Source organism: Taeniopygia guttata, chromosome 1 (genome assembly GCF_048771995.1).
Source record: "Taeniopygia guttata chromosome 1, bTaeGut7.mat, whole genome shotgun sequence".
Classification (NCBI taxonomy): domain Eukaryota; kingdom Metazoa; phylum Chordata; class Aves; order Passeriformes; family Estrildidae; genus Taeniopygia; species Taeniopygia guttata.
The window spans coordinates 25,899,993-25,916,923 of NC_133024.1; the positions used below are offsets into that span (position 1 = coordinate 25,899,993).

A 16,931-nucleotide genomic window follows, 5' to 3' on the forward strand; every position below is an offset into this window, starting at 1 on the left:
AGGCCCCCCCTATATTTCTTTGAACACAGACCGGTTTTTAACCATACTTCTGCTTTTGCCTGCTATTGACCCCAACTACTTTGTTTTGCCTTTCTGAGCACCATTGATAGTTTTGTTTAATGTTGTTCCTTGGATGTTCCTTGGACACAACTAAGATAAAACAGGATTGTACTTTTTTTTTTTTTTGTCACCCTAGGATCAAGTTAATTTTGTGACCTTCTCTTCTTTTTCATCTGTAATAGTAAATGCTGTAAGAAAGCTCAGGCACAGTTCTAGAACTGTTACTCATCCTTACACTCAGGTTCACTCGAGCTGTATCAAAGCACAGCTGAAAAGTCTACTCCAAGTGCTGGCTTTTCATGTCAATCTTTCTCACAGTCCTTTGAAAAAGAAGGGACCAAAAAGCTTTTGTTGGACCAGAGCTGAGGACAAGAACCTGGGATTTTGGTGTATTAAAGATTTTCCATGTTCTTTTGTAATAAGTTTAATCTTTTGAATAATTTCTGAAACTAATTTGGGCCATACCCTCAGTTATAGAGACATCTTTTTCTGCCCTCTGTAATGTATAACTTTCCTTCCAAAATGGTTTTGTTCTTTTGGAATCCTAATGAATATTAATATTTAGTTGAAAGGTGTAATTTACTTGAATGTTCAGTGGATTTCAATAATTTTTACAAATGGCAGAATTTTGCAGTCACAAAAACCTCACAATTTGAATTAGTCTAATTACTCAAATTTGGAAAATGGCTGCAAAATAGAAAGAGAACTTTTGAGTCAATCCTAGAGTTCAAAAATTGTACTGAGCTATGATCCTGAAAAGATATACATCACTCTTCTTTTAAAGCATAGTTCTATCTCAAATACAGGACCCAATTAAAATTTCCAAGTGGGAAGTCTGACTCTAGATTGCAGAAATACTAAAAATACAGTGTAGATCCTAAATATGTAGGAAAGGATGCAAATAGGTCTTTAAAAAGATTTACCTTTGCATTCTTAGATCTTAAAAATAGTACTGAAAACTCAGTCATGGCAAAGCATCAGAGAAGCTTACTGTGACTGGAACTTATAGGAATTCAAACTTTATTATAGAAAGCCTTTCTAAAGTCAATAATTAAAAAAGGATAATTGGTGAAAATAAAATTTTTCAGATAAGGAAGAGTATTTGTTCACCAGAGTACAGAAATTTCAAATATAATAGCAGATGCTACGTGTTCAACACACTAGAAAATACTACAATCCATGATTCCTGATATTTTTGTGACATGAGAGGTAAAACCATTTCTAGGGTGTGTAGGTCTGGTCCCAGCTTAGATATCAGAATAAAAAACTTTATATTTGAGTAATCCTAACACTTAAGAAGATAAGAAACTTTAAAAACCCCAAAACACAAAGCAAACCAAATCAGAAACAGAACGGAGATCTTTGATAAATGCCTACATTAACATAAAAACTGAGTTACTTTTCTACAGCTCACTGAAGTAGCATATGCTTCTGGGTTTTTTCAGCCTAGAAACTAATAATTAGACATTCTTTAAAGAACTTCCCTTATCAGCAGTAATTAAGATACGAGACAAGTAAGATCTCTTTTAAGGAAGTGGTTATTTGCTGAAAAACATAGATTTGGTTGTTCCCAAACTGCTTGTGAATGTCAGTTCAAGTGTTTCCAGCTGCAATGGAAGAGTTGGAGTGATACAGCTGTGGAATCATCAGCTGCCTTTTACTCAACAGGTCTGCAATTAAGGAGTCCCTTTTGTTGATGTTGTTCCATAGGGACTGCTGAATGCTTCAGCAGACATAGTTCTTGAACTAGATAATTTCAAGGAAGAGGAAAACAGCTTAAAAAGTTAAAATTCATTCAGGCAAAGTACTTCCTCTCCAATCCCAACCACTTACTAAAAAAAGAGTCAGTCCTAGAGTTCAACGTTTTATTTTGTTAAATAATATAAACCATTATTATTATTATACTAAAAAATAGTATTTTGTGCCCATTTTTAGGTAAGCAGCCCCACACACAAGTTTAATTACAGTTGATTATTATGTGTGTGTTTTTAATGAGTCTTGGGTTTTTTATGTGTCTTGTTATTTTGACTTTTGTTCTTGTGTTAGTGTTCTCCCTCATCTGATTCTTCCTCATAAGAATTGGGCAAGTCATGTTGGTCATAACCTCCAGGTTAAGGTAGCTTAAAATGCTGAGACAGTCTTCAAGGATGTGTTTTATCATGCTCAGTTTATTTATTCCCCAAAGCATCTCTGCAAAAATTAGAATTAAAAGCATAGTATTGTAAATAAAGGTTAAGAAAGGGTGAGTGGTTCAGCTGCTCATTTTGAGAACATCTTCTCTGGCGTCTTTGTTTTTTAAATTGATATTAAGGGTTTTTACCTCATAAACTCGATTCAGTTTATTGGTTTATTGGATCTTTTCCCCTGGACATATTCCATTTCTTTCTGCTGGAGCTGTTCTGTTGAGGCTGAGTGTTTTGAAAGCATATTATGTTTTTTTTTTTTTCAGTTTACAGTTCAGCTGCCCTGCATATTAAGGTTATCTTTCAGTATACCGCTTCAGCAATATATACCAGTTTTATAATAACATACACTTTGCAATCTACTTTGTTGCAATAAAACCATTTAAAATATTACTGCGTGAAAAACATAACTAGAAATTCATATAAACAAAATTCACCTCTGCATTCAAAATACTGTGTCTTTTGAAATACTTCTCTTGAAATGTATTGAAAATGCTACAACATACAGAAAATCATAAGCATAAAACATTCCTGCTGTTCTCTGTGGTTGCAGTTCAGTCACTTTGCTCCTTTGCTCTGTTTCAGACGGTTCGCCATGGATTTCCTTACCTACCCACTGCCTTAGCTTTTGACCCAGTTCAGAAAATTCTGGCAATTGGAACAAGAACAGGAGCCATACGAATGTATCCTTTCTCATTCAGAATTTGCACCATTTCTGTGTATTTGTAATACAGGGATGGGAATTACCTTCCTCAAGCATTCAGGTAAGGCTGCAGTTGTTATGTTCTACTTCATTTTCTTTATGAGACACACTGGAAAAAGATGTGCTGTTGAGGAATCAGCCAGGTCCCTAAGGGGTTCAAAGAACAATTCCTGATTGCATTTTTAAGCATGTAGTTTTGGCATATATTGGTTGAGATAAAAGAGATTTGATCTTTTTCAGCATGAAAAGTAAAAGTGGACAGCAAAGTGGTAATGAGCAAGTTGTGAATGTTTGCTAGCAATTGATAAATTTATTGCTGCAATGCAGCTAGCCAGTGTTGGATTGCAGTTAGATGGCTATGTATGAAATTATTTAGACACTTCCAAGTGAATGGTGGGAAATAAGCATTTTTAGGACAGAATTCCTCTCTTCCCAGAGGAGAAGGTGACACACTATAAAAGAGCCTATTTCTTTTTGTTAATTATAAAGGTACTTCAGTGCCAGCAATTTGTATGTTGTTTTTAGTAGGATTTTGAAGTTAGAAGTCTATAACGAATAAATTTAATTACAAGATAATTAAAATCTGAAGACTAAATTAAAGAAAAAATTAAGAATATTTAACTATGATGTATTTCAAAATGTTTCTCTACATAATTTTCTTAGTTTGGCATGGTTCCAATGTTTTCCCCTTCAGTGAAAATACATATAAAGCAAATATAAAGCAAGGAAAAAAGGAGAAAGACTATTACAAGAAGGTTTAAAAGTTACAGAATACAGAACTAATAAAACAATATTTTTTTACAAACTTTTTGTAGCCAAATAAATTATGTGTTTAAAGTAGGGCACAATGCTGTATGAAATAGCAATATAATATTTTCTGGCTCTTTTACTATCCCTGTTCCCAAGGTAACTATAAATGTAATGAACCCAAGGCAGGTTACAAAGTGAAGAAAACTCTCCTTGTGGAAAAGAAGCCTGTGCCTCATGTAACGTAGCTAAAACTTTGGTTCTTCCATTATTGGGTACTCTTGGTCTGAACAGTTGCATTTTTGTAAGCCTCAATTTCTATCTGATTCAGAATTTCTCACAAGACTCAGCTAAACCTCAAGTTATGTGACAAGCTCTGCTTTAATAGTTCTACTCTTTATTTTTTACCTATGTGAAATAAGTTGAATATATTATGTTCAAATGCAAAGAAGAAAGTGTCAGTGAATTTGTGCACTTCTGGGAAGTACAAGTCTAGTAGTCATGATTTCTTATTTTTAGAGGTGTGCAATGTTAAAAATCTGTGGCTTTGTCCCTGGAAACTCACTCATCAGAGTGAGTGGCTTTGTCCCTGTCCTCACTCATCAGAGTGAGGGTATTGGGAATTTCATGGTAGAAGTACAACGATGACTTTGCAGAATATTGACTACTGAGCCCACCTCTTCTTTCCATCTCAGCAATGTGGCTTTTCTAAGAGCAGTGCTGTCACTGGCTACACATCCTCTATCCCTACAAATCCCTCCTTTGAGGAAAATGCAGGTACAGAGCCTGAATTAATACAGGTTCATGTAGAATTAATTTAAACCTGCACGTCTCCTGCCACAGGAATAGAACATGAAGTGGGAAAATAGCTGTGTGCCTAAGCTTATATAAAATTTTCTATATGTTTTCTATAAAAATAGATTATAAAGAGTTAGCAGAAGGGAAGAGAATGTTTTTCAAAGTGTCCTTCCTTTTAACATTTCTTCTTCTGTTTGCTAGCAAACTCCTATCTCATTCATGGAAAAATTTCTAGCAGTTTTAGTATCTTAACCAAGCAAGAGCATCAGGACTACCAGGGATTTTTTTTTTTTTTTTTTTTTTTTTTGGAGGATATGTCATAAGATAAATGCTTTTCAGCTTAGTCACAGAGAACCTAGTTTGCTTAATTGAGCCCTGAGTTAATGGAAACTGTGCTTTGAAGACAGAGGGTGCCATAGAAAGAATTACTTATTTATTCATTTTAACTGAGGTTTCTTCACTTGGCTGTAAGTTTTGCTGAACATATTATATAAAAAACCTACTCGTGGACTAATAAATTTGCAGTGAAATAGGCTCTAAGACTGCCCCCAGAACACCACTCATTTAAGCCAGTCTTGTTGCAGATGTCTGTAGCTGTTGAAATCAGGCAATAAAATTCAAGCCAAGATGTAACAGATGAAATATTACATCTGAAAGTACAATTCATAATGTGGGGTGTTTTTTTAACTAAGGAAAATACAGGTTTTAGTGGCTCTTAAGTTTTCCACAGTATCCTGTAAAAATACTTTTTAACAGAACTGCACAATTTCATTCTGCCATGAGTATGTCACGTAAGAAAAATGAAATTCTTTCCATACATACATTGTGTTTGGCTGGTGTTTCTAAACAGTAGTGTTGATGGAGTGAAAGGACAGACTACTTGGCTGCCATCAGAGAAATTCACCCAATTATTTATTTGTTTGTTTACTGGTAGTGCCAAAGGTACCTGGTTTGGATCAGAATCTCTTCTTTAGGGAACACAAAAGGATGGGAAGATTGAATTTATGTTTAATATTCATGTAATGATATAGAACAAGTTCTCCTGTGATGAGTCTTAAGTCACATGATGGTATTGTTGCTTCCTTAATTTTCTAAAAGATTCACAAGGTATTGGTATTTTTACTGGTCACAAGGTAACAGAAAGGTTTGAAAGACAAGCTGTTTTTTAAGAAAAGGAAGCATGTCCGTCCTTCTGTATTGTGAATTAATATCTAACATCAGGCCTTCAGGTGATCATTTTGAGTGATCCAGCAGCCGTACTGAAGTTGACTATGTTATATTGTCCTGAAATAAAGCATATTATTCATAAGCTGCCATTAGAATGCAGAGATAAATGGAAGATCATTTTGGTATGGCAGTAAATTTGTTTTCTCCTAGATTTCTTTTCAGGGTGCTTAGATGCAACTGCTGTGGCTCCTATAGCACTGGGAATTGTTGTTGCCGTGCTCTACTGATCCTGGCAGTCTCTGTGGGTTTCCCAAGGAAGTTGAAACAACTGCAGGCATTACCTACAGCGATGGCTGCTGGGTACTGGATCCTCATAGGTGCTGCCCACAGAATCAGACTGCACTGCAAACCGTCAATAGAGGAGTACCCCTACTACCTAACAAAGCTCAAAAACGGGCCAAAACCCCACTCCTGAACAGTTGCTCTGGCATCTGGTCATTCTTTACCTTTGTACTAAAGATAGCAAATTTCATTTCTCCTTTGAGATCTTCCTGTCGGAAGCCTGTTTCCAGCTCCCATACTTGTGATCATTGTTCAGATCATTGCCTGATACCACTCTAAGTGGAATATCCTTGCTTCAGGAAAACACATTCTATTGAAGAGGGGCTATGAAATTGAATTCCTTTTCTTATTGTCTCCATATCCATCTTCTCTAGTCCCTTCTAGAGAAGAACCTTTTGACACAATAAAACCAAATGTGCAGTCTCTGGTTGCTGTCAGAGAAGGGTCTGTATCACTATGCAAGGAGGTGAGAAATTAAGATACTTGGTCAGACTTAAGTCTCTTCTTGATTTCAGAGGAAAAGGAGAAGTCTGGGTTTTTTTCCACGTTCTCCATCTGAATAAATAGATTAAAATCAGTATTGTTGACAATGATTATTCCAGTAACAGATCTGAAGAAGTGGCATGCTGTGCTCAGATTTCAGGATGTATATTTCTATATTGTCATTTATTCAGCTGACAAATTCTTGTTCAAATTAATTCTAAATACTTCCCGGAGTCATTGAGTCCTTTCCTTTGGAGTTCTTCTATTGCATCAGAGCTGTGCTTAGCCATTACAGCTCTCTACTTTAAACATACAGAATACAATGTCTCCTCTTTTTTTTTTTTTTTTTTTTTTTTTAATCAAACTGCTGATTACTTAGTGGTCAATTGTAGTGAGAAATTCTGAAACTCTTCTCTAGCTATTACCATCTTTGCTTATCATGAATTGAGAGGAAGTTTATCTTAAATCCAGTGCAAAGAAAATTACCTACTCAGTCCAGAATGGCCTCCACATCACTGAAAAATTCACCATCAAACAGGCTTAAATTATTAATATGTTTTTGTATGTGTTATAGTGTGGTCTGGTACTGTTATTAATACATATTCTTTAGACTTATAGGCTCCATATTGCCATGAATGCAGGTTGTGGGGCATGCAAATCTTCACTTTCACTATTAGTTGCTTGAGCAAAGCTGTAAAGCATCTGCAATCCATGCAAATCTTTTCCAGCAGCCTGGAATAGCTGCTGATTATCCAGGTTATCAGAAAATATAGTGGCGATTTTGTACCTAGGCAAACAAAACATTATTCTGACTTGCTAACACATGACAGTGAAAGCATTGCTCTATTCCCACCTTTAGCTTAGCTGCACAGTCCTGACCCTTCCTTTGCTCCAATTCTGCTGCTTGTCAGATCTATTACTGTGAGCCATCCAATGCACTACCCTGGCAAAATACCAGTTCTTCTGCTGTGCTACTTTTTTTGCCAGATTAGCAAACTGATTTATCTGGTGCTTACCTCCAATGTTAGTCAGAATGATGCATAAAGAAAGTGGAAGGAGTGCAGTTGGGACTGGACAGAGAAGGAAATAGGGGAGTAACAAAATGTTGGCACTAAGGAGCAGGTCATTAAATTGACTTTTCTCAGTGTATGAAATTGCATCTGATAAATTCAGGTATGGCAGATTGCAGCTATCTATGAAATTTGCTACAAAATATAGAAATAGTCTTTCAATTTTGAGTGGTATAGGAGATACCATCTCTTTTACTTGTATTTAAAAAATCTTCATGTATTTGTACATGAAGATTTTACACAAAAATTCTACAGGTTCTGCTCAAGGTAGATTCTGCTTTAGGATCATAGTTGGAATAACTTTTTCTGACCTGTTTTTTGTACTTCTTCCAATGCTTTAATAGAAAGAGTGATTTTTGAATGTCAATAAGGTGTGTTTTCTGGAGAAACAAACACGCCTTCAAAAAGACCAATGGCAATGGCATCCTGGACTGTGTCAGCAATAGTATGGCCAGCAGGACCAGGGCAGTGATTGTCCTCTGGTATTCAGCACTGGTGAGGCCAGACCTCAAAGCCTTTGTCCAGTTCTAGGCCCCTTTCTAAAAGAAAGATACTGAAGTGCTGGAGTGTGTCCAGAGGAAGGAAACAGAGCTGGAGAACATAGCACAAGTCCTTTGAGGAACTGCTGAGGGAGCTTTAGCCTTGAGAAAGGGAGGCTGGGGAGGGACCTTGTCACTCTCAAGTACTTGAAAGGACAAAAGAAAATGGCCTTGGATTGTGCAGGGGAAGTTTAGATTGGATCTTAGGAAAAATTACTTCACTGAAAGGGTTGTCAAACCCTGGAACAGGCTGCTCTGGGAAGTGCTGGAGTCACCAGCCCTGGAAGTGTTTAAAAGTCACGCGGAGGTGGCACTGAGGGACGTGGTTTAGTGGTGGGCTTTTTAGTGCTGGGTTAGTGGTTAGACTCAATGGTCTTGGAAGTCTTTTACAAGCTAAATGATTTTATAAGATAATCTTGTTTCTGTGAAACAGCCAGTAAACATATCTTTGATTCCAGAATTACTCTGCCAAGTAAAGGGGAAGGTGAAATCTAAACCCAAGATAGCTCTGTTGAACGTCATGGCTCCTCAGCAGCTGATGTACACAGAGAGACTGTATTGCTGGGAGGTAAAACTGAGGCTGTTTGTGCACTCTAGAAAAAAAGAAAATCTGGCAAAAAAAATAAATAGCGCTAATTAAATCATTGCTGGCAGAGTTCTGAGTAGGCATGGAATTTTACAGTAGCTAAAGAAAATGTAGTAAAGAATGTTTGGCATCAGGTTGGATGTACTTTATAAGAAAAGAGGAGAATGTAATTTGGGATTTTGCTCTGTGAGAAGGATGGCGTAAAAGTTAAATATAAATTGTGACAGATTAACTCTCCCTGGAACTGCTCTCTTTTAATCTAAACAAGGTTTCGGTAGTTTTTTGTCCTCAAAATAAGCTGACTGTGTTCTCTGCTGTTTACTCTGTGTGATTTATTGGGCAGATTGAATGGGGGTAGCACAGACAAGATCAAAAACCCAAAGTTCTGTCGTTTGACTTGGAGGAATCATTGATACATTTCATCTTTTATCTCATTGTACAATGTATTTGAGGTTTTTCTAGAGAACTTGAGCTATTCAGGATTACAAACTTCACCGACAGTCAGTACTCCTAAGATAACTTCTTTTAAAATTTCCTCTGGAAATCAATATACAAATGTCTATTTTTGTGTGTATAGATAGCTAAATAGGTTATTACAGAAATTAATTTACTGTCAATCTACAAGAATAAAAATTATTGTAAAAGATACCAAAATAATCAAATTTACCTGTATTACTAAATCTGACAGAACCACAGTTTGGAGGATTTTTTTTATGTTAAGATTACTGTGTATCTGGTTATGTGTGCATTCACATATATATATTCTTATTCTTATTATTATTTAATTTTTTAAAATATCTATATAAGGTTTGTGCATGCATGCAGAAATTTGGGTCCATTTGTTTCCCAAGCCTCTTCCATGATTTTAAAGTAATCAGACTGAATATGTTACAGTTAAATGTACTGGACTTCCCTCACTTTCAGTTGCTGTTTATCCAGGAGACAAAAATGGAATCTGACATCTGCAAACGAATCTACTGAGAAAATGTAGATTTTCATATATTTGGAGATGCATGTAAAACTGGCATACAGGTGGATGACTTTGGCAGCATTTTAAGTGGAGCTGATGACTGTGTTTATGAACACTATCTGAAAAACTGCTTTCTGGATGTCTGTTACAAGGGGGTTTTTTGAGTATAATTAAAAAATCCTCAACTTACTCTGATAGTGAAATTATGACTACTGGTGATAGTCAACTATTTCAAATAAGTGGTGTGTCTTAATTAGCTCTTGTGTCAGCTTTAGAACTTTTCCTACCTTTTTTGTTCTAAACTTTGTCATCAACAGAAGTGTTAACGTGTATAGGAAATAAAGTACATCAATTTGCTGTCCTTTCCAGTCTGCTAATTATCTTTTTTAGACAAATATCCATGACCTAAATTTAGCAGACGTCCTTAAACCACAGAAATTTGTAGTCATGCTACACATTTCTTTGTTTTTATCTGGCAGATACTCTTGATGGTAGAGGGAATTGATACTTCTCCAAATCACTCAGGAAAGCTAATACCTAGTAAAAGACAAACCCAAAGTACATGGACACATACAGTGGGAGCATTTTAGTGTTGTGAAAGGAGACCTATTTTTGTCTAGCTACAGGCACTCATTCAATTTAAATTCTTGATGACTTCTTTAAGTTAGGTGCCTTTCTTGCACATACGTTGTTAATGGAGGGAGACCAGGGATGAATGGGAACTGTGGAGGGTTGAATGCCCATTATGAGGTAGAAAGGCTACAATGATTCTGAATTGTCTCTGTATGGGGAATACCTAAGGAGAAGTTTCTGAAACCAGAGTTCCTCCTATGAGGATCTTGCACAGCAAGGAACATGAACTATGTGATGAGTGGTTCAGTAGGAAATGGGACAGACACTCACACACTATTTCAGCCTAAACCTCAAGGAAGGCTGTAGGATAAAAGCACAGTTTTTCCTGAGGTTCTCGAAATGGGGAGATGAACAAAACAGAGACTATGATCTCATTCAGGAGAGGGGGAGGGAAAAGTTTTCTTGAAGTTCTCTTCCCTCATCCATTGCCAGCTCACTCCTTCTTTCCCTAACTGACCTAGTTTCCCTCCAGTTCTTATAGTTCTTAGATTTCTATTCCTCACCCCTGAACTGTCTTTTCTTAGTGCCATTAAGCAAGCAATATTCTTTCAATCTCCATCTTGCACCTGACCTGTGCAAAGCAGTCTCTGAATTACATATTTTTCTAAGGAAACTGTTCAAGTCAAGAGGCAAGATGCTTCCCAGGTGCTTAAGATACCACATTAAAAGCTACTCGAGTACAAAAGGAAGTATTAAAAAAGTGCATCATGGGAGAAGCCAAGTCCAAAACAGATTGTGGATCAAGAGCTATCAGAAAATGAATAGCCAAGTCTTAGAGGGCATTAAAGAATGTAAACGTGGCATCAATCTCTTTGTCCAAAGAGAGCACAGGGAGGGGAAGTGACCCAGCAATTTTGTGAGTCTGCTCTTCTTTAGTGCTGTAATGAAGGAGATATTCTGCTGTTTTATCAACACTGTTTTAATCGTGTACTTAAAACACATCACCCTGCCTCCCTCCATGAAGAAAATGAACTCCACTTTAGCCAGACACAGCACACTTTACAAAAATTCTGCCATACTCTTTGTTTGAGCAGTTGTGGTTTTCAGACAGTAATGAGTGGAAATCCAGTGCTCTTAACATGCTTTAATTGTGAAACTGATAATTTAAGCAGAAAAAGGATAGATCTTCTCTCTAATTACTGACAATAATAGATGTGGTGATTTCAAAGCAGCACTTAAATTCAGAGCTGCCGATCTGTACCCATAGCTTTGTCTTTGTTACATTCATTTCTTTTATACAAACAGATCATTGGATAGCATAACCAGGTTATAATAGGGGTTGGAACCTAAGACCTTCCCTTCCTAGGTGAAAACCTGCTAACCATGATTTCTTGTTCCATATCTCTTAATTGAGTATTCCCTTCTGTCTCAAATGCCCACATCCTGCCCTCCTGAGCTGAACAAGTCAAGAGTTGCTGTAGTTCCAAGTAGGGTGTGGTCAGGACACTGTGCTTATAGCACTTTTATTTTAAGCAGAATAGCCGTTCCCTTTTTGTTCTTCATTATTTTGAGACACAAAAAATGTTGCACTGTTAATGGGGAAGCTTTTTCACCCTTTATCAGTACACCTTTTCATTCATACAATAAGGTGTCTGATGGATAGAGACACCTGCTAATTTAGAACTGGTCACATGGATTTTTTGAGAAAAAAGTTCTAATCTTCAGCAAGAGCCAATACTTGCCTTTTCAAGTCCTTTGGCCTTTAATAAAAAGAGCTTTTAACTTGATTCCTGCTGTTTGTAGCTGTAAAATAGTGAGGTATCAACCAGTGTAAAGAAGTCATTACAATTAATAAACGTAATGCATGGTTTTAAAATTCTTTTAAGATGAAGAATACCACATTTATATTTTCCAGAACAACAGACAGAGGAAATCCTTAAATACATTGACATCAGAGTGATGGGATCTGTTAAAAGTATCTGTGAATTAACAGGTATGTTTTAATTATTACTCCATAGTGTCTGGTTTATATAATGTGCATAACCTTTCTTGAGCATATATTTCTCAATAAAAATAAAATTTTGTATAAAAATGAACCTTAAATTAAAGATAACTTACCTAAATTAACATCATCATCATCATCCAGACCATAAGCTTTTCAAGCTGTCAGCTTCCTCAAGTAGGATGTCCCAAGTAATAAGAAAACAAAACAAGAAACCCCAATCTTTTCTGAAACAAGAGAAGAAGCAAATTCTGCTGTGAACATCATTGCTCAGAACGTTTTCTCCTATGCCCCTGAATTTTGTCGCTTAGGACCTCTCTAGCATTTCAACTCTCAAATGAAAGAAAATACCCATGAAAAACTGGTTCATTTTATAAGTTCCCTCAGTTTTAATTGATATATCACTATTTTGGACTTGAAAGTACAAGAACCACTTTATTAGGCTGGCAGATTTACTACAGCAAAGAAGCTTTCCATTTTTTAAGTGTAAATTAAGTCACTGGGAGATCAATAAATGCAATAGAAAACAGTGTTGTTTTCTTGGCTTCTGAACAACTTAAAGATGAGATATTTTCCAGTTGTTAAAAAAAAAAAAAGTTTAACTCTTTTAAAAGGAATTAATATAATGCTGCCTGCCACATATTCCTAGAAGTAGACTAAATCTTCTGCTGCAAGAGAGAACACCGAGTCCTTGTTTCTTTAGAGGAATGCTTCTCTTATGACTTGAAATTAATTAGTTAATGTAGTTCTGAGGAAGCAGGTAGAAGGTTGTGCCTTACTTGTCTATTTTAGCTAACCACTGCCAGGGATTTCTTATTCTAGCTAGACATAATCCTTTTTAGGGCTTCACAGAAAAGATACTAAGAGAGATTATATTAATAGTGAATTATTTTACTTCTACATTCATACCCTGAATGTAGAAGGAATTTAGAATGTTTCGAAGGAACTCAAACATAGAGTCCTTAGAAATATGGTACAATTAGGTCTGCGTGTTCAGTTCATTTTTCGTTAGTCCTGCATCAGTTCTCTCCTCACACTTCTCCAGCTTTGCTATTGTCAGGATTCTTCACCAACCTTATGCTTTGGGGCCTGACAAGGAAGAGCTGTGTCAGGGTCCTTGTCTACTTTACCATGCTGTGAGCTGTAGAGAAAGGAAGAAGCACACTTAGAGGAAATGAGGATGAAATACTGCTTTTTTGAACTACTGCATTTCTCTGATGTTGGTTTCCTGTCTCATCTCTGGTGAGATTGATGTTATATCATGAGGAGAAAAATAAGAAAATTTTGGTGGTTCTGTGAAACAGTCTAGTTGGTTGAACTGCTTCCAAAGTACAGCAATCAAAGTGTCCGCTCTGGTTCCCCTGGCATGTTTCAAACTGGCTACAGGACTGAAAGTTCTTCTGTTCTCCCAAGAGGGGCATCAGGTACGGATAAATTTATTCATCTGGGCAAGAGCCACCAAAGCTGCTGCTGCTGAATAGTTGAAAGATTTTTTTCTACTTCCCTAGTTTAGACCTGGAGCCTGAATGTTGGCAACTGAAAAATCCAGCAATTTCTGCTAATGTGGTGCAGTTTCTAACAGGACAGGTGAAACTTGTGAATGGTGTACATGGTCAGAAAGAATGTTTACAATTGGTGTGCTCCATGTTATCTTTGCTATCCAGAAACAAAACTTCTACTGGGGCCTAGGGGTTGTCTGGCTACTGGTTTGTCTCTAAGCACCACTAGATGAGGCTCCTGCTATCAACCTGTATAAACAGATCTCTCAGTTTGCAAAGATAAGGAACCAGTAGTTAAGTAGGGTTTATGTTATCTGTCCTTGCTTCTGATATTTCCCATATTTAGAACATCACCCGTGTGATCATCAGCTCCTAGTTTTACAAGGTCTGTGCATTGAAAAAACCAGGCAGAGTGTTACCTTTTGTTTTGGGGCTTCATCTCAAGATAAGTATGTTGCACTTGTGGACTCTGGTGTGATGTTGGCATCAGGATTTTAATTAAGACAGAATGGAATACAAATCAAGGTTTCATATGCAACTTTAACCCTTCCAGGTAAACATATTTCTGAATTCTTGGCTTTAATTTACATTCTTTAGCATTCCTTTATAACTTCAGTGTGATGATATAGTAAGCAATTCTTCAAGATTTGGGTCAGTTTTGCACTGGTGTTAGAATCACAACTTCTTTTCTTGTAAATGTATTGAAATGTATTTTAAACCATCGGTGCTAATACTGAGTTAATAATTGTATAAAATCAGTAGAACTTCAGAACCGCCCCCTCCCCCGAGACTGTGTCTCAAAATCTGAATTAGAAATAGCCAAATCTATTAAAACCATCAGTTTATTTGCCTTTTAATTAGCAGCTTTATGTTTCTAATTAAAAATATCATCCTGCTATCTAGACTTACCTTTAGAATTCAAGTTTCAATTCAGTATTTCTCATTCTTGCTTTCTCTTTTTCTTTCTTAGTAGAGATGGAAAAGAGCTAATACTGCCTATAGTTGCAGCAATGATTATAGGGAAAGTCTGTCAGTATTCTGTGAGCCTGTGAGTGGCTTTTATGAATGAAGACTGGTATTTGAGACATAGAAATCAAGTTAAATCTGCCTGTGTTGCTGCTTATGAAATAGCTAAGCATCTTGGATGAGAGCAAAAGAAGCTCCCCCAAACTAGATAGTTTGAGAATTTCATAGGAAGTATTTTCAAACTGCCTGAAAAATCAGCAGAAGCTTTTGGGAGGACCAGACTAGTGCAAGCATCTTTCATTAAAAAAAAAAAAAAAAAAAAAAAAAAAAAAAGGAAAACCAATTTCTCACCAGCTTTCTTAAATTCATATTTAGAAAATTTCTTGTTCATCAACCAACTACAAGACCAATGATAGCAAATATTATTTAAGTGAGAATTTTTATACTGTCCATGGAAACAGTGCTTTTTTTTTTTTTTTGTTTTTCTAGTCAGTTTATGGTTATATAATCATAGTATGTCTGCCCTGGAGCTTTGTTGTCACTGCTCATTGCAGTCATTCTTCAGACATGATTCTGGAAATTTAGGCAGGGTATTTTTATTAACAGAATCTTGTAAAGTTATCTTTTAAAGAGAAACTGAGCTGTGGATCTTCCATGTCAGCTTGAAGCTTGTAAGCATATAGGATCTCTCATGGGGCTTTTTTATTGCAACAATTTTATTCATCAACACTGCATATAGAGTTGGTTGTAGAGATTCACACATCTCTTTCTAGAATTCCTGCTGTAAGTTTAGATTCTCCTGATGTGCATAAGCAACTAAACAGATTTTTTTTTCTAGTGGAAATTACACTGAATTTGTCAATTTTGCACATAGCCATCATTTTGCTCTTTCTTCAAGTTATTTTGGTCTGTTTAAAGATTCTTGCTAAACCGAATGGATTTGTCACATATTTAACTCTTCAGACCTCTAACAGATTAAGAAATATAGCAAACTTTATCAGATGCATACTGTGATACTGTGACTTTACCAAAATGCCATTGCTTTTGGTGACTATCTTCAAAATGTCAAAATCACTACTGAAAGTGAACTCTGCTTCCTTTATCTCTCATTTATTTTTAAGTGCTCTTCAATTACTGGAAATTTTTGAAGCTCATTAGAATTCAGGTTTTTACTGGCAGTAAGTCATACCCCTTTTTTCTACCATAACTGTTAATCAATGGAGGTATTTTGTTTTGTGTCTTCAGTTAGTTTGTTTTCTGTTTAAGGAGACTTTCTGCAGCCTTTTGACAAGAGGAAGTATTTTTCCTATTTCATTACTTTTCAGGGTGACAAGAAGTATCAAGAGTTCAGTATCATATGCACATTTTGAGAGGCATTATTGTTAGTTTTTAGAAAATAATGTTTAGACTAAATTCTTTATTTTCATATTCCTGTTTTAATTTAAATGTTTTCAAGATTCCAGTGTAACATCTACTGTCTTGTAATTTTCTGGATAATCTAAAGTCTCTTTTGGAAGTATTAGCTGTGCAGTTTGGGAGTGGGCATTGCTAGCATCCATTCCGCTTCATTCCTATGCTCCTTTCAAAGCATGACATAAATATTGTTTAGACCTACTTGTAGTTTACTTGGGACTTTAGCTGCTGGTTTCTGAACCTACATTTCTGATACCTGCATCTTTAATAATCTTACTTAACAGACACACAAACACACAAATAAGGAGTGTGCAGCAGCATAAAGAAGCCTTTGCCAAAATATTCTGTTAAAAGCTGAATCAAAGAAATAATTAAATTTTTTTATATTCTTGTTGATTGCTTCCTGTAGCCCAGGGGAACTCAAGAGATTCATCAGGTTTTGTTGTAGTTACTGTTTTTTAAGCTTGCTATTTTCAATGTGATCCAAACATATTACATTTGAGTTTCCTTTACCTTTATCTCTCTTAATACTTAAAATAGTGTAAATATAGAGCAACACTTTTGAGCTGAATGTGGCTATTCTAGATGGATGTTGTACTTTCCACCTCCACATAGCCTGGCAGCACTTTCCCTCAGGTTTTATTCTCCTGATTAAAATAAAATAAAATAAAATGTTTGAGCAAGAACATATATTTGCTTTTTCTGATAATGGACAAGGAGTTGTACTAAAAACTGGTTTTACATGAAGAAGTTTGAACTGTTAGCCCAGCTACTGTTCTTACAAAATTTCCATTGTAAAAACTTTCTTCTAACTTTCTCAGGAAAAAATT

The 16,931-nt window shown here is 36.0% G+C and overlaps 1 protein-coding gene across 9 annotated transcripts in view; it reads left to right on the forward strand.

Moving 5' to 3' along the window:
- STXBP5L (syntaxin binding protein 5L) overlaps nt 1–16,931 on the forward strand; it is a 180,323-nt gene that overhangs the window by 13,212 nt on the left and 150,180 nt on the right. For all 9 annotated transcript variants that reach the window (XM_030266358.4, XM_030266367.4, XM_030266391.4 and 6 more), the window contains exon 2: nt 2,829–2,926. In XM_030266358.4, the coding sequence (XP_030122218.4) occupies nt 2,829–2,926 (98 nt within the window). The remainder of the gene's footprint in view (nt 1–2,828; nt 2,927–16,931) is intronic.